General features: G+C 44.6%; 1 protein-coding gene across 2 annotated transcripts in view; it reads left to right on the top strand.

Annotated features, from left to right (window-relative positions):
- Positions 1-20,555, top strand: part of LOC122658439 (selenium-binding protein 2-like) — a 50,297-nt gene extending 29,742 nt beyond the window's left edge. For both annotated transcript variants that reach the window (XM_043853405.1, XM_043853404.1), the window contains 4 exons: positions 19,179-19,410; positions 19,548-19,655; positions 19,745-20,017; positions 20,216-20,555. In XM_043853405.1, coding sequence (XP_043709340.1) covers positions 19,179-19,410; positions 19,548-19,655; positions 19,745-20,017; positions 20,216-20,497 — 895 coding nt within the window. In that variant the 3' untranslated portion in view covers positions 20,498-20,555. The remainder of the gene's footprint in view (positions 1-19,178; positions 19,411-19,547; positions 19,656-19,744; positions 20,018-20,215) is intronic.
- The last annotated feature ends 3,121 nt before the right edge of the window (positions 20,556-23,676 follow it).

Below are 23,676 nucleotides of genomic sequence, written 5' to 3' on the forward strand. Positions count from 1 at the left end.
TTTATGGCTCCGGTATCAGGCTGGTTGCCCTAACGTTGGCCCTTTAGGCGAAGACAGAGGCCGTTACCAGTTCATTGTAGACTACGGCTTTGGCAAGCCCTGTTCTCTGAGCTGTTGCTCCCCTCCGGCCCCGTCGCCGCCTTTCCAAGAACCACCTACTCCTCAGTGCAAACCGGACCCTCCTCCGGCACCGCCATCTCCACCAGCATCTCCACCAATGATGCTTTGGCAACAACAGGTCCAGCAGGCCATCCCCTGCTTCATGGTTTCCGGCTCCGATAGTATCAGCAAGAATTTTCCTCCTACAACTGATTATGAAGACTCGGACCGTCACCGCCATAAATGGAAAGCCACTCCTCCCAGTATTGTTGATAATCTGGGGCAGATGCCAGCCAACTCCACAGTTGAGGCTCAACTCAATTGGCAAGCGGAGAATGCCCTGGTTCAGAATTAGTTTCTCAACAAACTGATTTCCTACCAGGAGCACCATACCCTTGCCCTCCAGCAAAACGATGTTGACATCAGGTATCTCAAGACACGAATTGAGACTCTCCATCAGGAACTAATGCATATTGCAACCACTGTTAAGGACTCCTCTTACGCCTCCGTCCTTATCTCTGTTCGGGAAAAAGAAAATAAACACCTTGAGGACCAACTGAGGTATGCCCAAGCTCCCATGCCTACCAGTCCCCCTTCATACAATTACCCATTATTTTCAGACTCTTTTACTACCCCCACTCATTATACCCAGCCAGTTCCACACTCCTTCCCCACTGACATGTTCAAGGAATTGCAAGAACAACAACGGAACTTAGTTGCCCAAAAGGCCAAATCATCAAAGCCAAAAAGATTTCACCCGTCTGAACCTCCGGTTGTTTCTCTTCCTTCATACCCTTCTTACCTGACACCTATGCCTACCCCAACAGCACAGCCTACCTTCCAGCCACTCCCAAGTCATTCTCCACAAGGACCCCCTGGTTTTGTCCCTTGGGTTCCTCCTATGACCAAGCCAACCACTTCAAGATCTGCGTATGCCATAGTCCCCACAGCCCAAAACCCAAATACCCTGAGCACCTATCTCACTCAGTTGACTATGTCCGACCCTATACCAGTCTTATCTCTGTCCAAAGATTCCTCTTCAGTTACTCTCACTTCCAGTGATGAGTCCTTTGATGAGCCTCTCCCAGTCTTTCAGACTAATCCCCCCAGGACTGAAGCTCCGCCAACCTCAAATCCTACTGAAGGTGTCACCGAACATCTGGTCCACAGTGACAGTGACCATGGATCCACTGGTCCGACTCGGCAGCAGCACCAGCACTAACAGCCTCCCCGGCCACAACCTTTTGCAAACCAGGATCCTAAGCAGCTATTCACCTTTGATGGACTTCCATTCCACAAATGGCCTGAAAGAATTTCTGAGTTCCATGCTTGGCTCACTGCAGAACTGTTACAGGAAGGTTCCACAGATAACACTGTTCTTACCAAGTTCCTCGCCTGTACTCATGGTACCCTGCGAGAATGGTTCATGGCCCTTGGTGGTTACCGGCAACTTCAGTGGACACAAGTCCCGATCGATGTTTTCATTGCCCAGCTCTACAATGAGATGATTGGTCCTATTGAAAACAATCGCATCAAGGCCAGAGAGGAATATTTTCAAATGAAGTGTTGTTCCTTCCAAAAGGCTGACCTAGCAAAGCACTACACTAGAATGCTTGACCGCTTCTACATCCTTGGAGGTCTGGATGATCCCAACATGAAGCAAGTCTTCCTCAATTCTTTCCCGGAACCATTGGGAAAAGATGCCCTGAAAGCCTTGCAGCAACTTGGTCTTCGCATTGACCAGGCCCCAGCTGGCCGCCTCTACCAGGAAATTCTGAGTGCTCTCCAGAAACTGTGTGACCAACAGCAGTTCTTCAAACAATGGGAAAAGACTACCCACAAAATCACTGATGCTTGCGATACATCTTATCTCAAGATTAAATGCAAGGAGTCAAACTGCTCTTACTCTTGTCCCCCAAAGAAGAAATCACACTTCTCCAAGTTCCGATCTCAGGATCAGAAGCCTCCATTCAAGTCTCACCGGTCCAAGTCCAACCGTTTTAAGCAACGGCACAAGCAGCAGCATCCTAAAAAATACAAGTACTTCAAACGAAAGAGGTTTCGTAATAAAACTTCTACTAAGTGTTATGCTTGTGGTAAGACTGGTCACTTTGCCAAGGACTGCCCTGACAAGACAAAGAAAGCTAAGCTCATGCACATGCTCATCCAATTCTCCATCCAAGATGAGCCAGATGCCGACATCGAATCTCTCTACTCCATAGATGACGATTTCTCCCCGGATCTGCTCTTTGCTCTGGAAAATTGGGATGACTTCTCCGATAGCTCTTCCGATGAGTCCGATGGATTTGACCCCATCTACCCAGTCATCTCCCAGGACCCTCCAGTCCTTCCTCTCTCTCAACCTCTCACCCAGCTACTTTTGGCAGCGACCAAAATACCCTTACCTCAGGCCCCTTTGTACATTTCTGCCACCACATGGGACCGCCCTGTCAAAGTAATTGGATACTTTGACACTGGATGTTCAAAGACAATTCTAGCCCCTCATGTTATACCTTCTTGGTATTGGAAACCCCACAAGCTGTATTTCACTGCTGCTGACGGAAAGACTTTTTCGGTGGACCTCATCTCTAAAGGCCCAGTCCGTTTTAAGGTTTTTCCTTCCCTTACCCTTAGTCATACTGTTTTAGGTTCATCTCTCCCAGGTCGTGATGCCCTAATAGGTTTTGACCTCCTTTGTCGTCTCCCCCATCTCCGTTGGAGTATTCATGGTCTCAACCATAAGAAACACTTTCTACCCTGGACTAATGTCTCGAATTTGCTACTAACATCTCCTCTTGCAGATATCAAGCAGCAACTTCTCTCACAATGCAGTGCTAAGTCTCACACTGAGTTTCTCACAAAGTGTGACCACCCCCTGTGGCAGAATCCCAAGTTCTTCATCCGGCTCCCCTTTAAGAAAAATGAGGATGCTAATCCAACAAAGGCAAGCCATTCTGGCATGAAGCCAGAGCATCTTGCTAGTGCTCGACAAGAAGTCACCCTCCTGCAAGCCCAAAATCTTATAGAGAAGACATCTTCCCCTTGGGCATGTGAAGCCTTCTACGTCAACAAGCGAGCTGAGCAAATGCGAGGAAAACTTAGGTTGGTTATCAATTATCAACCTCTCAACGCCTTTCTGGCTGATGATAAGTTCCCTCTGCCAACTCGTCCTGCTCTCCTGCTCCAGCTCTCCAAAGCTACTATCTTTAGCAAGTTTGATTTCAAGGCTGGATTTTGGCAACTTGGCATCCATCCAGATGATCGAGCCAAGACAGGTTTCTGCATCCCTGGTCACCATTTCCAATGGACAGTTTTACCTTTCGGACTTAAGGTTGCTCCTTCATTATTCCAACAGGCAATGCTCCAAGTCTATGAATCCATTCAGGACCAGGCTCTCATCTACATTGATGACATCCTCCTCTTCTCTGAAAATGAAGAAGACCATTCCAAGCTCCTCCAGAAGTTCCTTTCAGCAACTATGCAGCACGGCGTCATGCTCTCTCCGACTAAAATGGAAATTGCGGTTCAGACTGTGAACTTCCTTGGTGTCACCATCACCAATGGTAGTTTCCAACTTCAGCCCCATATCGGACGGTCTCTTCTTGAGTTCTCTGATGGTCCTCTTACAAGACAACAGCTCCAGCAGTTTCTTAGTATTGTGAACTACATGACAGAGTTTCTTCCTAAGCAGATTCAGTTTACTAGTCATCTTCACCGACTTCTTAAGAAAGACCCACCTCAGTGGTCTCAGGTTCACACCAGAGCTATTCAGGCTCTCAAACAGCTAGCCCAAGCTCCCCCTACTTTGCAAATCCCTTCTACAGGTCTCCGAATTCTCCAGTCCGACGCAAGTGACACTCAATGGGGTGCAATTCTCCTCGAAGAAGCCCCAGCTAAGTTGCGCCGAATTTGTGGATATCGTAGTGGTGCGTTCAAACCTTCTGAACAACATTACCACTCCACGTTCAAGGAAATTCTTGCAGTTCGTCGAGGTATAGAAGAATTCCAGTTCTTCCTCATCGGCCATACTTTCCAAGAGATTTGCCTTCGGAGCCGCCGACTCCACCGGTATCACCACCACTAATGCTTTGGCAGCAACAGGCACAGCCACCCATCCCTTGTTTCATGGTCTCTGGTTCAGAAGGGATCAGCAGAAATTTCCCTGGCACAGCAGATTATGAAGATGCTGACGGTCGTCGCCATCGTTGGAAAACCACTCCACCTAATGTTGTTGATAATCTTGGTCAGCTGCCAACCAATTCTTCTGTTGAAGCCCAGCTTAACTGGCAGGCAGAAAATGCCTTGGTTCAAAACCAATATCTGCAAAAGCTGGTCTCTTCCCACGAGCACAATACCCTTGCACTTCAACATAACGAAATTAATGTGAGGTATCTTAAAACAAGGATTGAAGCCCTTTACCAAGAACTGCTGCACATTGCAACTACAGTTAACGACTTTGCTTATGCGTCTGCCCTTATCTCTGTCAGAGAAAAAGAGAAAAGACAACTTGAGGATCAGCTGAGGTATGCGCAGGCATCAATACCATCCATACAAATAACACCAACAAGCCCTCCCTCCTACAACTACCCCTTTTTCCCTGAATCTTTTTCAGTTCCTCATCCTTCCCCGGATATTCCTCACACCTTTCCCACTGCCATGTTAAAAGAAGTCAAAGAAAGACAGAGAAACCTTGGCCGCCACAAAACCCAAAATAAAAGAAATTCCAACCCTCTCAACCACCAATCGTTTCTTTACCCTCCTACCTCACACCACCTGTCACCCCTACCTCTCAGCCTACATTCCAGACCATCCCTGGTCACACCCCACCTGGTCCTCCGCCATTTGTTCCATGGGTTCCTCCTCTGACCCAGACTCTTTTCAGTAAACCTCTCACTACAAAACCGGCCTATCCCATTCTTCCCCCAGCTCAAAACTCCAATACTCTAACTCATTACTTATCACAGCTTACCATGAAAGATCCAGATCCAGGTCCAGTCCCTGTCCTCTCCCTTACCCAAGAATTTTCATCCGACACCTCTAGTTCCTGCGATACTTGTGAGGGCCCTCCTCCACCAGTTTTCCAAACCCGGGCCACTACTCAAGGTCCAAGTACAATTGCAGCCACCGGAACCACCACCCAGCCATTTGTTGAAAGTGAAAGTGATCATGAATCAGTCCATGGAGCCGATAATGTGCCCCAGCAGCCACTACAGCCACAGCCTCCATAGGCCACATATCCATTCTCCAATCAGGATCCTAAGCAATTGTTCACTTTTGATGGCATCCCTTTTCACAAGTGGCCTGACAAGATCTCTGAATTCCATGCTTGGTTAACAGCTGAATTACTCTAAGAAGGAACCACTGATGCAAGTGTCATTACAAAGTTCCTTGCTAGGACTCATGGCACTCTTCGTGAATGGTTTATGGCCCTTGGTGGTTATCGACAACTTCAATGGTCTCAGGTCCCAGTTGATGTCTTCATAGCCCAACTTTACAATGAAATGATCGGACCAATTGAAAACGGCAGGATAAAGGCCCGAGAAGAATACTTCCAAATGAAATGCTGTTCTTTTCAGAAGATAGACCTTGCCAAGCATTATACCAGGATGTTAGATAGATTTTACATCCTAGGAGGCCTTGATGATCCAAACATGAAGTAAGTTTTTCTCAACTCTTTCCCTGAACCATTGGGAAAAGATGCATTAAAGTCTCTGTAGCAATTAGGACTCAGACTGGACCAAGCCCCCATTGGTCGACTCTATCAAGAAATATTGGGTGCTCTCCAGAAGTTGTGTGATCAGTAGCAATTTTTCAAACAATGGGAGAAAACCACACATAAAATCACCGATGCCTGTGATACGTCCTATCTCAAGATCAAATGTAAGGAGAAAAGCTGCACATGTCCTACAAGGAAGAAATCTCATTTTTCAAAGATTAGAACTCCATCCCATGATGCTGATGCTCGCCATCAACACTCAAGGCGAAGACATCCTAAGAGGGAGAAGCATTTTCCTCAGAAGTATAAGTACTTCAAGAGAAAGAAGTTTCGTGGAAGACCTCTACCAAGTGCTATTCTTGTGGCAAAACCGGACACTTTGCAAAAAATTGTCCCAACCAAAAGAAGGCGGCCAACCTCATGCACATGCTGACCCAGTTTTCCCTCCAAGATGATAAGGATGCAGACATAGAATCTTTGTATTCTATTGATGATGACTTTTCCCCAGACTTGTTATTTGCTATTGAGGATCATGATAACTCCGACTCCTCTTCCGAATCTGAGTCCGATGGATTTGACCCCATCTACCCGATCATACCCAGAGATCCACCATCTCTTCCCCATTCTTATCTAGTTGCTCAACCTATGTTACCTGCCACCACAACGCCCCTTCCTCAAGCCCCATTGTATATCCTAGCCTCTTCTTGGGATCGACCAGTTAAGGTCATTGGCTACTTCGACACTGGATGTACCATGACCATTCTAGCCCCCCATGTTTTATCCTCGTACTGTTGGAAACCACATAAGCAGTATTTTACTGCTGCAAATGGAAAAACCTTCTCTGTTGACCTCATCTCTAGAAGCCCAGTTCGTTTTAAGTTATTCCCAACCGTCACTCTCAGCCATACAGTTCTAGGTTCTTATCTCCCCGGTCGTAATGCTCTTATTGGATTGGACCTTCTTTGTCGACTTCCTCATCTCCGATGGAGTGTCCATGGTCTCAGTTACAAGCAGCAGTTACTCCCCTGGACAAATGTTTCCACCTTTTTGCTAACAACTCCCCTTGCAGATATCAAGCAACAGCTGATCTCTCAATGCAGTGCAAGCTCCCACACAGAGTTCCTGACAAAGTGTGATCATCCTTTGTGGCAAAATCCCCAATTCTTCATCGGTCTTCCTTTCAAGAAGAATGAGGATGCCAACCCCACCAAAGCCAGCCATTCAGGAATGAAGCCTGACTATCTTACATTGGCTAGCCAGGAAGTTGCCCTACTCCAAGCACAGAATCTCCTTGAGCATACATCTTCCCCTTGGGCATGTGAAGCTTTTTATGTGAATAAACGTGCTGAACAGACTCGTGGTAAACTCAGACTTGTCATCATTTACCAGCCCCTCAATGCTTTCCTAGCAGATGATAAGTTTCCGTTACCCACTAGTCCAGCGCTCCTGCTTCAACTCTCTAAAGCGACTATTTTCAGCAAGTTCTATCTCAAGGCAGGATTTTGGCAACTTGGCATACATCCAGATGACCGTCCCAAAACAGGTTTTTGCATCCCTGGCTACCACTTCCAATGGACAGTTATGCCTTTTGGTCTCAAAGTAGCGCCATCCCTTTTTCAGAAGGTCATGCTACGGATCTATGAGCCCATACAATCTCAGACACTTATTTACATTGATGATATTCTCCTGTTCTCTGAGACAGAAGTAGCACATTATCAGCTACTAAAGCAGTTCCTTGAAATAACTCTTCATTACGGTATCATGCTTTCTCCCACTACAAACTAACCATAGTTACTTTTACAAACAAACCATACTTACAAACTAACCATAGTTACTTTTACAAACAAACTATAGTTACTTTTATAAACCTGATCTTATCTTTAGACTAATCTGTGTCAGGTCCACTGTCGCTGGAAAAAGGCACATAGTCCAAAGCGTGATCAATCTCAAATTCCACATGGTGACGCATTAGATGGTGAATGACAGGACGCTGGAGCTGGTTATTGACTTGCCAGGCTGTATGAGTGGTATTAATAATGGGGACTAGTAGGGTGGATGGGTCTACATCATTATGAGTGCACATGGTGCGCATGAAGTCCAACCAAGCTGCTTTGGTGGTGTCATCGTCATCGCGATGGGTAAAAATGTCATTCTGGCTGGTTCCATGTAGGAGCTACGAGGGATCATAGGCAACTAGGTGATGGTCCAGAATAGGAGGGGTGACAAGGTCGTGGTGGATGAAGTTCGGAGGACGATGGAATATGTAGCTGACAAAGAAATCATCACTAGGAAGGTCTTGGAGCATGGAGATCCATTGCGAAATGGGGGAAAAGAGACGTAGGAAACGAGCCAAATACTGGGGACGCTGGAGACGGAAGAAGTAGGTGCCAGTAGGATTCGCAAAAACAGACGAAACAGTGCGGAGATAGTGTAGGAGGTTGGGTTTGCTGAAGGTGCTAGTAATCTTATGGACTGCTAAGAGATGCCAGAAAAAGACAACACAGTCTTGATCGAACATGGTTGGGACTCGGATAGTAAAAGGGGTAAGAAATGGGTAGGCAGGATGACAAACAACCCAATCAAATTGGAAGCCATTTTTGTGAATTATGGCTGCAAGGGTAGACTGGTAAGTCTGAATGCTGTTACTCTTCAAAGTGCGGAGAGAAATATCACAAAAAAGTGGTGGAGGAAGGGCTAGGAGTAAGGAAATTAAAGGGTCTACAGGTGGTCCTGATGAAGATGAAGGTTCAGCGTAGAGGGGCATACATAGGACCGGAATGGAGGAGGGAGTTGGAGTTTTGGTTCTTGACAGGAAATTAGCCAAAACGTTATCTTTGCCTTTGATGTGCTTGACTTTGAAAGATCACTGGGAGAACCATCGTGCCCATCGGAGGAGCTGGGGTTCAGGAAGGATCCTTTGCTTGAATTGGAGCATCCTTAGAAAAGATGTCATGTCCATTTCGACCTAGAAAGTATGGCCAATGAGGAGGAATTGGAATTTCTCAATGCCTCATCGAACTGCCAGAATTTCTTTGAAAGTAGAATGATAGTGCTGTTGGGAGGTTTTGAATTGGCCACTGCGATAGCTACAAACTTTCCTGGATTTGTCTGGGGCTTCTTCAAGGAGGACTGCTGCCCACTGAGTGTTGCTTGCATCAGTTTGGAGAATGCGGAGACCAGTAGATAGAATCTGTAAAGAAGGGAGAGACTGTGCCATTGACTTGAGGGACTGAATTGCATTAGTATGAACATGAGACCATGGTGGGGGATCTTTCTTGAGAAGACTATGAAGAGAGCTGGTGTATTGGATTTGCTTTGGGAGAAACTCAGTCATGTAATTAACGATGCCAAGAAATTGCTGTAGCTGCTGCCTTGTGAGAGGACCATCGGAAAATTTAAGGAGAGATTGTCCAATGTGAGGCTGGAGATCAAATTTTCCTTTGTCAATGATGACTCCCAAGTAGTTTACTTTGGAGACTGCCACTTCTATTTTGGTGGGAGAAAGCATGATACCGTACTGAAGAGTTATTTCAAGGAACTGCTGAAGTAGCTGATAATGTGCTGCTTCTGTCTCAGAGAACAGGAGAATATCATCAATGTAAATAAGTGCCTGAGATTGTATAGGCTCATAGATCCGTAGCATGGCCTTCTGAAAAAGGGATGGTGCTACTTTGAGACCAAAAGGCATGACTGTCCATTGGAAGTGGTAGCCGGGGATGCAAAAACCTGTTTTGGGACGGTCATCTGGATGTATGCCAAGTTGCCAAAATCCTGCCTTGAGATCGAACTTGCTGAAAATAGTCACTTTAGAGAGTTGAAGCAGAAGCGTTGGACGAGTGGGTAACGGAAACTTATCATCTTCTAGGAAAGCATTGAGGGGCTGATAATTGATGACAAATCTGAGTTTACCACGAGTCTGTTCAGCACGTTTGTTTATATAAAAAGCTTCACATGCCCAAGGGGAAGATGTATGCTCAAGGAGATTCTGTGCTTGGAGAAGGGTAACTTCCTGGCGAGCCAATGTAAGATGGTCAAGCTTCATTCATGAATGGCTGGCTTTGGTGGGGTTGGCATCCTCATTCTTCTTGAAAGGAAGACCGATGAAGAATTGGGGATTTTGCCACAAAGGATGATCACACTTTGTCAGGAACTCTGTGTGGGAGCTTGCACTGCATTGAGAGATCAACTATTGCTTGATATCTGCAAGGGAAGTTGCTAGCAAAAGGGTGGAAACATTTGTCCAGGGGAGGAACTGCTGCTTGTAACTGAGACCATGGACACTCCATCGGAGATGAGGAAGTCGACAAAGAAGGTCGAATCCAATAAGAGCATCACGACCGGGGAGAGAAGAACCTAGAACTGTATGGCTGAGAGTGAGGGTTGGGAATAACTTAAAACGAACTGGGCTTCTAGAGATGAGGTCAACAAAGAAGGTTTTTCCATCTGCAGCAGTAAAATACTGCTTATGTGGTTTCCAACAGTACGAGGGTAAAACATGGGGGGCTAGAATGGTCATGGTATATCAAGTGTCGAAGTAGCCAATGACCTTAACTGGTTGATCCCAAGAAGAGGCTGAGATATACAGTGGGGCTTGAGGAAGGGGTGTTGTGGTGACAGGTAACATAGGTTGAGAAACTGGATAAGAATGGGGAAGAGATGGTGGATCTCTGGGTATGATCGGGTAGATGGGGTCAAATCCATCGGACTCAGATTCGGAAGAGAAGGCGGAGTTATCATGATCCTCAACAGCAAATAACAAGTCTGGGGAAAAGTCATCATCAATAGAATACAAAGATTCTATGTCTGCATCCTTATCATCTTGGAGGGAAAACTGGGTCAGCATGTGCATGAGGTTGGCCTTCTTCTTTTGGTTGGGACAATTTTTTGCAAAGTGTCCGGTTTTGCCACAAGAATAGCACTTGGTAGAGGTCTTGCCACGAAACTTCTTTCTCTTAAAGTACTTATACTTCTGAGGAAAATGCTTTTTCCTCTTAGGATGTCTTCGCCTTGAGTGTTGATGGCGAGCATCAGCATCATGGGATGGAGTTCTAATCTTTGAAAAATGAGATTTCTTCCTTGTAGGACATGTGTAGCTTTTCTCCTTACATTTGATCTTGAGATAGGACGTATCACAGGCACCGGTGATTTTATGTGTGGTTTTCTCCTATTGTTTGAAAAATTGCTGCTGATCACACAACTTCTGGAGAGCACCCAATATTTCTTGATAGAGTCGACCAATGGGGGCTTGGTCCAGTCTGAGTCCCAATTGCTGCAGAGACTTTAATGCATCTTTTCCCAATGGTTCAGGGAAAGAGTTGAGAAAAACTTGCTTCATGTTTGGATCATCAAGGCCTCCTAGGATGTAAAATCTATCTAACATCCTGGTGTAATGCTTGGCAAGGTCTATCTTCTGAAAAGAACAGCATTTCATTTGGAAGTATTCTTCTCAGGCCTTTATCCTGCCGTTTTCAATTGGTTCGATCATTTCATTGTAAAGTTGGGCTATGAAGACATCAACTGGGACCTGAGACCATTGAAGTTGTCGATAACCACCAAGGGCCATAAACCATTCACGAAGAGTGCTATGAGTCCTAGCAATGAACTTTGTAATGACACTTGCATCAGTGGTTCCTTCTTGGAGTAGTTCAGCTGTTAACCAAGCATGGAATTCAGAGATCTTGTCATGCCATTTGTGAAAAGGGATGCCGTCAAAAGTGAACAATTGCTTGGGATCCTGATTGGAGAATGGATATGTGGCATGTGGAGGTCGTGGGGTGGTGGTCTTGGGGCACATGATCGGCTCCATGGACTGATTCATGATCACTTTCACTTTCAACAAATGGCTCGGTGGTGGTTCCAGTGGCTGCAGTTGTACTTGGACCTTGAGTAGTGGGCCGGGTTTGGAAAACTGGTGGAGGAGGGTCCTCATCAGTATCGCCGGAACTGCAGGTGTCGGATGAAAATTCTTGGGTTAGGGAGAGGACAGGGACTGGACCTGGATCTGGATCTTTCATAGTAAACTGTGATAAGTAATGAGTTAGAGTATTGGAGTTTTGAGCTGGGAGAAGAATGGAATAGGCCGGTTTTGTAGTGAGAGGTTCACTGAAAAGAGTCTGGGTCAGAGGAGTCTGGGTCAGAGGAGGAACCCATGGAACAAATGGCGGAGGACCAGGTGGGGTGTGACCAGGGATGGTCTGGAATGTAGGCTGAGAGGTAGGGGTGACAGGTGGTGTGAGGTAGGAGGGTAAAGAAACGATTGGTGGTTGAGAGGGTTGGAATTTCTTTTGTTTTGGGGTTTTGTGGCGGCCAAGGTTTCTCTGTCTTTCTTGGACTTCCTTTAACATGGCAGTAGGAATGGTGTGAGGAATATTTGGGGAAGGATGAGGAACTGCAGGGAAAAAGGGGTAGCTGTAGGAGGGAGGGCTTGTTGGTGTTATTGGTATGGATGGTATTGATGCCTGCGCATACCTCAGCTGATCCTCAAGTTGTCTTTTCTCTTTTTCTCTGATAGAGATAAGGGCAGACGCATAAGCGACGTCCTTAACTGTAGTTGCAATGTGCAGCAGTTCTTGGTGAAGGGCTTCAATCCTTGTTTTTAGATACCTCACATCAATTTCGTTCTGTTAAAGTGCAAGGGTATTGTGCTCGTGGTAGGAGACCAGCTTTTGCAGATATTGGTTTTGAACCAAGGCATTTTCTGCCTGCCAGTTAAGCTGGGCTTCAACAGAAGAATTGGTTGGCAGCTGACCAAGATTATCAACAACATTAGGTGGAGTGGTTTTCCAACAATGGCGAAGACGGTTAGCATCTTCATAATCTGCTGTGCCAGGGAAATTTCTACTGATCCCTTCTGAACCAGAGGCCATGAAACAAGGGATGGGTTGTTGTGCCTGTTGCTGCCAAAGCATTAGTGGTGGTGATACCTGTGGAGTCGGCGGCTCTAAGGGCAAATCTGGCTTGCACGTAGGGGGGAGCCGATGCTTGAAAAGGCGGCTCTTCTGGAGGATTAGGGGAGCAACACCCTAATGAGCAGGGTTTGCTTGTCCCGTAATCAACGATGAACTGGTAGCGGCCTCTATCTTCTCCTAAAGGACCAACATTAGGACAGCCTGCTTGGTACCTTTGCCAGAGAGGGTCAGGGCCTTTACTCTTCTTTTTCTTAGACTTTCTTTATGTTGGAAAGTCAGCTTCATCGTCAGAATGATTGCAGTCAGAACAGTTGCAGATGTCAAACCAAGTATGACCGGTTGGTCCAGAGAATTGGTAGATAGGTGCGTCGGTACTATCAAAAGCTTCAATAGGAACATGGGGTAACCGCTCAGGGAGATCTTGAGGGTAAATAGGTACAGCGGTGCAGAAATCAGCTGGTCTAGGATAGGTGACCATAGTCTTGCCACCATCCATCCTGGTATACACAGGATTTGTAGAGGTGATTAGAGGAGTAGCAGGAGCAGCATGAGTGGATTCATAAGCAGTGATCCATGATTCAGGAATCAACTTGACCAACTCTGCACGACTGATTTGACGGGGTACATGAGTGATGGTAGGTATCCTGTTATCATCGATCTGAACAAACAGGGCTGAATCATTACTAGAATAGCCTGTGTTGAGATTCATCGCATGGTTCTAGAGCCGGTAGTAGATCTGATAGTGAAGGGTTGCTGCTATAGCGGACTCTTTTTTAGGAGCACCTGTGAGCTGGACAAGGAACTGCCAGGCATCTTAGAGGTTAGGATCTAACAGGGAGACATTGTAGTTGGGGTATACTGTGTAGAACACAGTTCCATCATTCAGGGTGGTCTAGACATCAGTGATGGTAGCGTGAGGGAAATTCCTGAAACGGGTGTCAAGAAGATTAAGCCTCATGGCTACAGGGAGTCCTTTTCGACCATGGAAGGTAATGGTAATCTTTACCGCCCCAAGGTGGAGATGGGTGTATCCAAGTGCGATCCACTGCCTGATGAGTTCTGGGCTGATCTCAACCGGGAAATATTGCTCCTTGCTTGCAGCCGTGATCTGGTTCTGAGAGAAAGGAGGTGCTTGGACATATTCTTTCAGACCAGGGGTCTTCTTTGGAGAGAGTATGGTCCTGAATTTCTTTGTGATCGAGGATGGTGTCTTTGGGAAGACATCGTACGGATTAATAATCGGGAAATTTGTAGGATGGATCTGCTAGTTGGCTGGGGTGTAGCTGAGTTCATAAAGGTAGTCAACCTTAGCTGCATGAGAGCTATGGAGCGAAACGCAGGACGAAGGGGGTTGTAAAGCCATATATTTGGGAGAGGGTGTCTTATCCAAAAGAGATGCACCTCGTGAATATCTTGATATGGGTTAGGTCAGAAATAGATGTAGGTAGGTTAAAAGAGAACACACCAATACTCAGGCCGAAAGTATTCCGAGCGTGCCGGGATTTATAGCGGTCACTGCCTACAGCCCACACCTTGCTCAAGGATCTGTTATCTGCCTGGGTCTTGGTATGTTATCAAAACCTAACAACTAGCAGACATTTTCTGATGCAGAGGGTCTGCCGAGGCGGCAACTGCAGAGCATACTTAGCCTGGAAGATTAACTATCACACCATATCAAAATAAACAAAGAGAGCAGAGCTCCAAGGAAAAGACAAAAGGAAAAACTTAGCAAACCATGGCTCTGATACCAAATGTTTTCATTAATGAACTCAATCCCTTGAACTGAATACATCGATGAGCTATATATAGCCAAACAAACTAACCATAGTTACTTTTACAAACAAACCATAGTTACTTTTATAAACCAACCATAGTTACTAAACTATAGTTACTTTTACAAACAAACCATAATTACAAACTAACCATAGTTACTTTTACAAACAAACCATAGTTACTTTTATAAACCTGATCTTATCTTTAGACTAATCTGTGTCAGGTCCACTGTCGCTGGAATAAGGCACATAGCCCAAAGCGTGATCAATCTAAAATTCCACATGGTGACGCATGAGATGGTGAATGACAGGATGCTGGAGCTGATTATTGACTTGCCAGGCTATATCAGTGGTATTAATAATTGGGACTAGTAGGGTGGATGGGTCTACATCATTATGAGTGCACATGGTGCGCATAAAGTCTAACCAAGCTGCTTTGGTGGTGTCATCGTCATCGTGATGGGTAAAAATGTCATTCTGGCTGGTTCCATGTTGGAGGTACAATGGATCATAGGCAATTAGGTGATGGTCCAGAATAGGAGGGGTGACAAGGTTGTGGTGGATGAAGTCCGGAGGACGATGGAATATGTAGGTGACAAAGAAATCATCACTAGGAAGCTCTTGGAGCATGGAGATCCATTGCGAAATGGGGGAAAAGAGACGTAGGAAACGAGCCAAATACTGGGGATGCTGGAAACGGAAGAAGTAGGTGCCAGTAGGATTCGCAAAAACAGACGAAACAGTGCGGAGATAGTGTAGGAGGTTGGGTTTGCTGAAGGTGATAGCAATCTTATGGACTGCTAAGAGATGCCAGAAAAAGATAACACAGTCTTGATCAAACATGGTTGGGACTCGGATTGTAAAAGGGGTAAGAAATGGGTAGTCAGGATGACAAACAACCCAGTCAAATTGGAGACCATTTTTGTGAATTATGGCTGCAAGGGTAGACTGGTAAGTCTGAATGCTGTTACTCTTCAAAGTATGGAGAGAAATATCACAAAAAAGTGGTGGAGGAAGGGCTGGGAGTAAGGAAATTAAAGGGTCTGCAGGTGGTCCTGATGAAGATGAAGGTTCACCGTAGAGGGGCATACATAGGACCGGAATGGAGGAGGGAGTTGGAGTTTTGGTTCTTGAAACGAAATCAGCCAGAACGTTATCTTTGCCTTTGATGTGCTTAACTTTGAAAGACCACTGGGAGAACCATTGTGCCCATCGGAGGACCTGGGGTTCAGGAAGGATCCTTTGCTTGAATTGGAGTATCCTTGGAAAAGATGTCATGTCCATTTCGACTTGGAAAGTATGGCCAATGAGGAAGAATTTGTATTTCTCAATGCCTCGTCGAACTGCCAGAATTTCTTTGAAAGTAGAATGATAGTGCTGTTCGGAGGTTTTGAATTGGCCACTGCGATAGCTACAAACTTTCCTTGATTTGTCTGGGGCTTCTTCAAGGAGGACTGCTGCCCACTGAGTGTCGCTTGCATCAGTTTGGAGAATGCGGAGACCAGTGGATGGAATCTGCAAAGAAGGGAGAGACTGTGCCATTGACTTGAGGGACTGAGTTGCATTAGTATGAACATGAGACCATGGTGGGGGATCTTTCTTGAGAAGACTATGAAGAGAGCTGGTGTATTGGATTTGCTTTAGGGGAAACTCAGTCATGTAATTAACGATGCCAAGAAACTGTTGTAGCTGCTGCCTTGTGAGAGGACCATCGGAAAATTTAAGGAGAGATTGTCCAATATGAGGCTGGAGATCAAATTTTCCTTTGTCAATGATGACTCCCAAGAAGTTTACTTTGGAGACTGCCACTTCTATTTTGGTGGGAGAAAGCATGATACTGTACTGAAGAGTTATTTCAAGGAACTGCTAAAGTAGCTGATAATGTGTTGCTTCTGTCTCAGAGAACAGGAGAATATCATCAATGTAAATAAGTGCCTGAGATTGTATGGGCTCATAGATCCGTAGCATGGCCTTCTGAAAAAGGGATGACGCTACTTTGAGACCAAAAGGCATGACTGTCCATTGGAAGTGGTAGCCGGGGATGCAAAAACCTGTTTTGGGACGGTCATCTGGATGTATGCCGAGTTGCCAAAATCCTGCCTTGAGATCGAACTTGCTGAAAATAGTCGCTTTAGAGAGTTGAAGCAGGAGCACTGAACGAGTGGGTAACGGAAACTTATCATCTGCTAGGAAAGCATTGAGGGGCTGATAATTGATGACAAATCTGAGTTTACCACGAGTCTGTTCAGCACGTTTGTTCATATAAAAAGCTTCACATGCCCAAGGGGAAAATGTATGCTCAAGGAGATTCTGTGCTTGGAGAAGGGCAACTTCCTGGCTAGCCAATGTAAGATGATTAGGCTTCATTCCTGAATGGTTGGCTTTGGTGGGGTTGGCATCCTCATTCTTCTTGAAAGGAAGACGGATGAAGAATTGGGGATTTTGCCACAAAAGATGATCACACTTTGTCAGGAACTCTGTGTGGGAGCTTGCATTGCATTGAGAGATCAGCTGTTGCTTGATATCTGCAAGGGGAGTTGTTAGCAAAAGGGTGGAAACATTTGTCCAGGGGAGGAACTGTTGCTTGTAACTGAGACCATGGACACTCCATCGGAGATGAGGAAGTCGACAAAGAAGGTCGAATCCAATAAGAGCATCACGACCGGGGAGAGAAGAACCTAGAACTGTATGGCTGAGAGTGAGGGTTGGGAATAACTTAAAACGAACTGGGCTTCTAGAGATGAGGTCAACAAAGAAGGTTTTTCCATCTGCAGCAATAAAATACTGCTTATGTGGTTTCCAACAGTACGAGGGTAAAACATGGGGGGCTAGAATGGTCATGGTACATCAAGTGTCGAAGTAGCCAATGACCTTAACTGGTCGATCCCAAGAAGAGGCTGAGATATACAGTGGGGCTTGAGGAAGGGGTGTTGTGGTGACAGGTAACATAGGTTGAGAAACTGGATAAGAATGGGGAAGAGATGGTGGATCTCTGGGTATGATCGGGTAGATGGGGTCAAATCCATCGGACTCAGATTCGGAAGAGGAGTCGGAGTTATCATGATCCTCAACAGCAAATAACAAGTCTGGGGAAAAGTCATCATCAATAGAATACAAAGATTCCATGTCTGCATCCTTATCATCTTGGAGGGAAAACTGGGTCAACATGTGCATGAGGTTGGCCTTCTTCTTTTGGTTGGGACAATTTTTTGCAAAGTGTCCGGTTTTGCCACAAGAATAACATTTGGTAGAGGTCTTGCCACGAAACTTCTTTCTCTTGAAGTACTTATACTTCTGAGGAAAATGCTTCTTCCTCTTAGGATGTCTTCGCCTTGAGTGTTGATGGCGAGCATCAGCATCATGGGATGGAGTTCTAATCTTTGAAAAATGAGATTTCTTCCTTGTAGGACACGTGCAGCTTTTCTCCTTACATTTGATCTTGAGATAGGACGTATTACAGGCATCGGTGATTTTATGTGTGGTTTTCTCCCATTGTTTGAAAAATTGCTACTGATCACACAACTTCTGGAGAGCACCCAATATTTCTTGATAGAGTCGACCAATGGGGGCTTGGTCCAGTCTGAGTCCTAATTGCTGCAGAGACTTTAATGCATCTTTTCCCAATGGTTCAGGGAAAGAGTTGAGAAAAACTTGCTTCATGTTTGGATCATCAAGGCCTCCTAGGATGTAAAATCTATCTAACATCCTGGTGTAATGCTTGGCAAGGTCTGTCTTCTGAAAAGAATAGCATTTCATTTGGAAGTATTCTTCTCGGGCCTTTATCCTGCCGTTTTCAATTGGTCCGATCATTTCATTGTAAAGTTGGGCTATGAAGACATCAACTGGGACCTGAGACCATTGAAGTTGTCGATAACCACTAAGGGCCATAAACCATTCACGAAGAGTGCCATGAGTCCTAGCAAGGAACTTTGTAATGACACTTGCATCAGTGGTTCCTTCTTGGAGTAGTTCAGCTGTTAACCAAGCATGGAATTCAGAGATCTTGTCAGGCCACTTGTGAAAAGGGATGCCGTCAAAAGTGAACAATTGCTTGGGATCCTGATTGGAGAATGGATATGTGGCATGTGGAGGCTGTGGCTGTGGTGGCTGCTGGGGCACATGATCGGCTCCATGGACTGATTCATGATCACTTTCACTTTCAACAAATGGCTGGGTGGTGGTTCCGGTGGCTGCAGTTGTACTTGGACCTTGAGTAGTGGGCCAGGTTTGGAAAACTGGTGGAGGAGGGTCCTCATAAGTATCGCAGGAACTGGAGGTGTTGGATGAAAATTCTTGGGTTAGGGAGAGGACAGGGACTGGACCTGGATCTGGATCTTTCATGGTAAGCTGTGATAAGTAATGAGAGTATTGGAGTTTTGAGCTGGGGGAAGAATGGAATAGGCCGGTTTTGTAGTGAGAGGTTTACTGAAAAGAGTCTGGGTTAGAGGAGGAACCCATGGAACAAATGGCGGAGGACCAGGTGGGGTGTGACCAGGGATGGTCTGGAATGTAGGCTGAGAGGTAGGGGTGACAGGTGGTGTGAGGTAGGAGGGTAAAGAAACGATTGGTGGTTTAAACAATTGCCGCAAATGTAACATTATCAGTTAGAATTTGATGCTCTCACAGTTGAGTTACATATGTGTCACCCTTCTTTTTCTTACTGCATACTTCCTTACAACCCAGGTGGGAGAAACCAGGCCATAGCCCACTCTTTGGCTACGATTTCTGGTACCAACCACGGCACAAAACTATGATAAGCTCTTCATGGGGAGCTCCAGCTGCTTTTACAAAAGGATTCAATCTTCAGCATGTTTCAGATGGTCTGTATGGACGACATTTACATGTATACAGCTGGCCTGATGGTGAACTAAAACAAACTTTGGATCTTGGCAATACAGGACTGCTACCATTGGAGGTAATAGCAGGAGTTATCTTTTACAACCTCTTCTAATGTCTTAAAGCTTTTAGGCCTTTTCTTTTGTTAGTTTCCATCTATTGGGATGTAATACAGCATGTGGGGTCCTTTACATGAAACAATACACTCATTTGCAGATCAGGTTTTTGCATGATCCTTCAAAAGATACAGGTTTTGTGGGGTGTGCTTTAACAAGTAACATGGTGAGATTTTTCAAGACTGCAGATGGATCATGGGATCATGAGGTTTGCTCATAATTCAATGACTTGCAATTCATTTTCTTTATTATGTTATGCGACCACCAACATTCCTAACTCTCATATTCATTAAACAGGTTGCAATTTCTGTGGAATCATTGAAGGTGAAGAACTGGATTCTTCCAGAAATGCCTGGGCTTATAACCGATTTTTTGATATCTCTTGATGATCGTTACTTCTACTTCGTGAACTGGCTTCATGGAGATGTCAGGCAATATAACATTGAGGATCCTAAGAAACCTGTATTGACAGGCCAAGTGTGGGTTGGGGGACTAATTCAAAAGGGAAGCCCTATTGTGGCTGTGGCAGAAGATGGGACAGAACGGCAATTTGATGTCCCCGAAATACAGGTTTGTTCCTACATTTCTCTGAAGTTTATATGTTTTGTGGCTCAGGTTGGTCTTGTACCATCCTTACATTGTGTTTCTGTGGAACCTTGATCCATAGTTTTCTCTCTATCATTTTGTTAATTTGTTCAGTTTTCTGGACTCACACTAATTGGCCTCTGTAACATGGAATGACAAATTTCTATCATTACTTCTTTTCAGGGTCATCGTCTGAGGGGAGGGCCTCAGATGATCCAATTAAGTTTAGATGGAAAGCGGCTCTATGTTACCAACTCACTCTTCAGTGTGTGGGATCGCCAGTTCTACCCAGATCTTGTAGAGAAAGGGTCACACATGTTACAGATCGACGTTGACACGGAGAAAGGTGGCCTGGCATTAAACCCAAATTTCTTTGTGGACTTCGGATCTGAGCCTGAAGGACCTTCTTTGGCACATGAGATGAGGTATCCAGGAGGTGACTGCACTTCAGATATATGGAACTGAGGATTTGGCAAGCTATTCAGAGGAATGGAGTAATCTTATATTTTCAACAAATTTGTAAGTAAGAAGCTTGTCCAATGGAAGACATGAACAGTTTCAAATTGCATATTAGAATAGCCTTTGTTGCATGAAATAAGTAATCTATGTATGTTGATTATAAAGATAAAACTAGTTAAGCATTTGACAATATCATCCATATTTGTTCAAAGTTCCGCGCGGATGATGTTTGATAAAGTGTTGCAATGTGCATAATGTGCATAATGGGTAGTCTCTCCCGGTCAATATACTCAAACCACTCTAATTGGAGCATTGCATTGTTTACTCTCGAGGATGACTCGCATGGTGTTGCAGTGGCCAAAACATCCAGATAAAAAAAAATAATTTCTTTCTTAAAATTAAACACAGCATTAGGGTATGTTTGTTGTGCAGGAACCTTTTCTTTTTTATTATTCTTGATTTCTTTTTTTTTTTTTTTTGTCCTCTGTCTTATTCTAGAGTTTTTTTCTTTTCTTTTCTTATCATCCAAACACAGCCTTAAGGTATGTTTGGTCTACAAGAACCTTTTCTTTATTTTTTTGTTTTTGATTTATCTTCGATTTCTTTTTTTTTTTCTTAACATCCAAATACAACTTTAAATTTTTGTATTAAACTTGAATATTATCTGGACCGGAGCAGCCCCTAAAATTTTATTAAGAATATAAAAATGAATAACTGTCTTTGTCTCAAAACCCAAGAAAAGCCCATACATTAAAGCCAAAAAGGATTTACAATCTAAAAATTGGTAAGCTAGCTCTATGTTCCGAACAATACATCGAAGATTTGCTGAATTGTCCTGATCTAATTAAAATATAGAATTGTTAGCTTCTTCACATGCTAGATTAACTAACCAGTTTACAACTAACTAGGGATGTCAATGAGTCGGGTTGAGCTGGGCCTGCCCAAAACCCTAACCCAACCCAACCCTGGCAGGGCCTAAGAAACCTCAACCCAATCCGACCCTGCCAGGGTTTTCCCTAATCCGACCCAACCCTGATTGACCCTGATAGGGTCGGGTAGGGTCGGGTTGACCCTAATTGACCATGTCTGATTGATCTAGTGTACTGGTACAGAAAACGAATTTCAACCAAAATTACGAAAGGTGAAGAAGGCAAAAACGAAAACGAAGTAGATTAAACTCTCCCAGACTCGCTCCCAGGTCCCCATTAGGCACTACGACACGATGGTTTCAAAAAAGTGTAACCCATCCATCTCCAATGCAAATCTCGGCGGCATCTTTCCCTGCAACTTCAACGGTGGTGAAAACTTCATCTTCTTATTATTCTTCATCATCTCCATCGACACGACGATGGTCTCAGAAAAGTGTAACCCATCCAACTCCAATGCAAAACTCAGCATATTTTCCTGGTGCTGCTGCTGCACCGGTTGTGACAACTTTTTGATCTTCTTATTCATCTCCGTCGACTCTCCGTGCGGCATTGTAAACCCCTTTTGTTCATCAGTTCCTTTACTTTCCTCCTTTTGAGTAAAGGAAAGTGCTACCCAATTGAACATGGTTGATAGATAGAAAGAAAACAAAGGAATGGGAACAAATGGAAGCCTAACGTAGCAGGGAAGGAGGAACCAAGGAAGAAGAAGGCAGTCAGGCACGAGCGGCTGCTTTCCTCAAGGGATGTGGATGAAGAGTGAAAAAGGAAATGGGATTTAGGGTTTACTAGTTTACCCATCTCTTATGGGCGTTTTTGTCTTTTCAATTATAATATAATATATTATTACAAATATATATGCCTATAACTAATACAGGATCGGTCGGGCTAAGCCCGGGATCTTATCCAGAATCCGACCCGACCCTGCCAGGGTCAACCAAAAACTCAATCCTAACCCGCCCTTCGGGTTGGTAGATCAGGATCGGGTCCTGGCCTGGCTTAGGGTGGGTTCAGGCCAACCGGGCATTATTGACACCCCTACAACTAACAACTGAGATATGTTTGATTTGCAAGAAAAGAAAAATGAATAAAACAAAAAGTGAAAGGTTATACTTCACTAAGCATGCATGTACCAATGAGATGTTTGTTAGTCCTCTATCATATGGATTAATCCATGTCAATGCCATATTGTAAATAGTGAAGCGTTATATTTCATTAGGCACAGTGACGGGAAGAAAACCCAAACAATAATAATGCCTTTTAAAAAATTTGTATCTTTCTCTTTTTTTTTCTTATCCACTTCTTGCAAACCAAACATACCTTTTGGACATCCATGAAGATTCAGTTCCTATCTGTCTATCTATTGACTAAAAGGTTGAAATAATGCCATAGCCGACAAATAAATAGTCTGAAACAAAGAAGTATTAGATGTCAGTGGGTCAAAAAACTGAAAGAGACATGAAAACCTGAGTTTTATCAACAAAAAACGAAAAAGGGGTTTTTACAAATGCCTTCCTGAAAATGTCTATTTGTCCAAATGTTCTCTTACAATTTTTCTAATTGCAAACTCCTCTTTACTTTTAAAATAATATAGCATTTTGATTCAATCCGTTAATTTGAAACGTTATATGCAAACGGTTGAATTTTTTTGACCATTCTACCCTTGATAGGTAGAATAACCAACTTGCCCTCATTAACACACATGACCAAGTTCCCTCCACCGCCAGTGAAATCTGGGTTTCAAGGGCTTCCCCTTCAACAACTCATTACCCTCCATCGCCATCAAATCTGGGCTTCAAGGGCTTCCTCTTTCCAAATTGTTCGTCGCCATTTCCAGCCGTACCTTCGGTGTCCTGCTCCTGACGCTAGGCTTATTGAAAGTGCTATCACCATTCTCCCAAATCCAAGTGCATCTACTTCGACGGTGCCCCAGCAGAGCCATTGTAGACGAATTTTTTTCCCACCGCCGACAGAGACTGCCCAGTCAGGCCACGTCACCACAGAGCAGTTACCCATTTCTGCCCACATTACGAGCCACCAATCACGCCCTTCCCATACTCAACCACGATCCCCATCTGTTATAGCCTCTTTCTCTGCTAGCAATTTAAGTCAGCCAGCTCAGCATCCATGTTCTTCCCATACTCAGCCATTATCCCCATCCGTTACAGTCTCTCCCTCTTCTAGCAATTTAAATCAGCCAATTCAGCACCCATGTTCTTCCCGGCCTGTCTTGCACTCAATCCACTAACACCACGACAC

Source organism: Telopea speciosissima, chromosome 4 (assembly GCF_018873765.1).
Source record: "Telopea speciosissima isolate NSW1024214 ecotype Mountain lineage chromosome 4, Tspe_v1, whole genome shotgun sequence".
Lineage (NCBI taxonomy): Eukaryota > Viridiplantae > Streptophyta > Magnoliopsida > Proteales > Proteaceae > Telopea > Telopea speciosissima.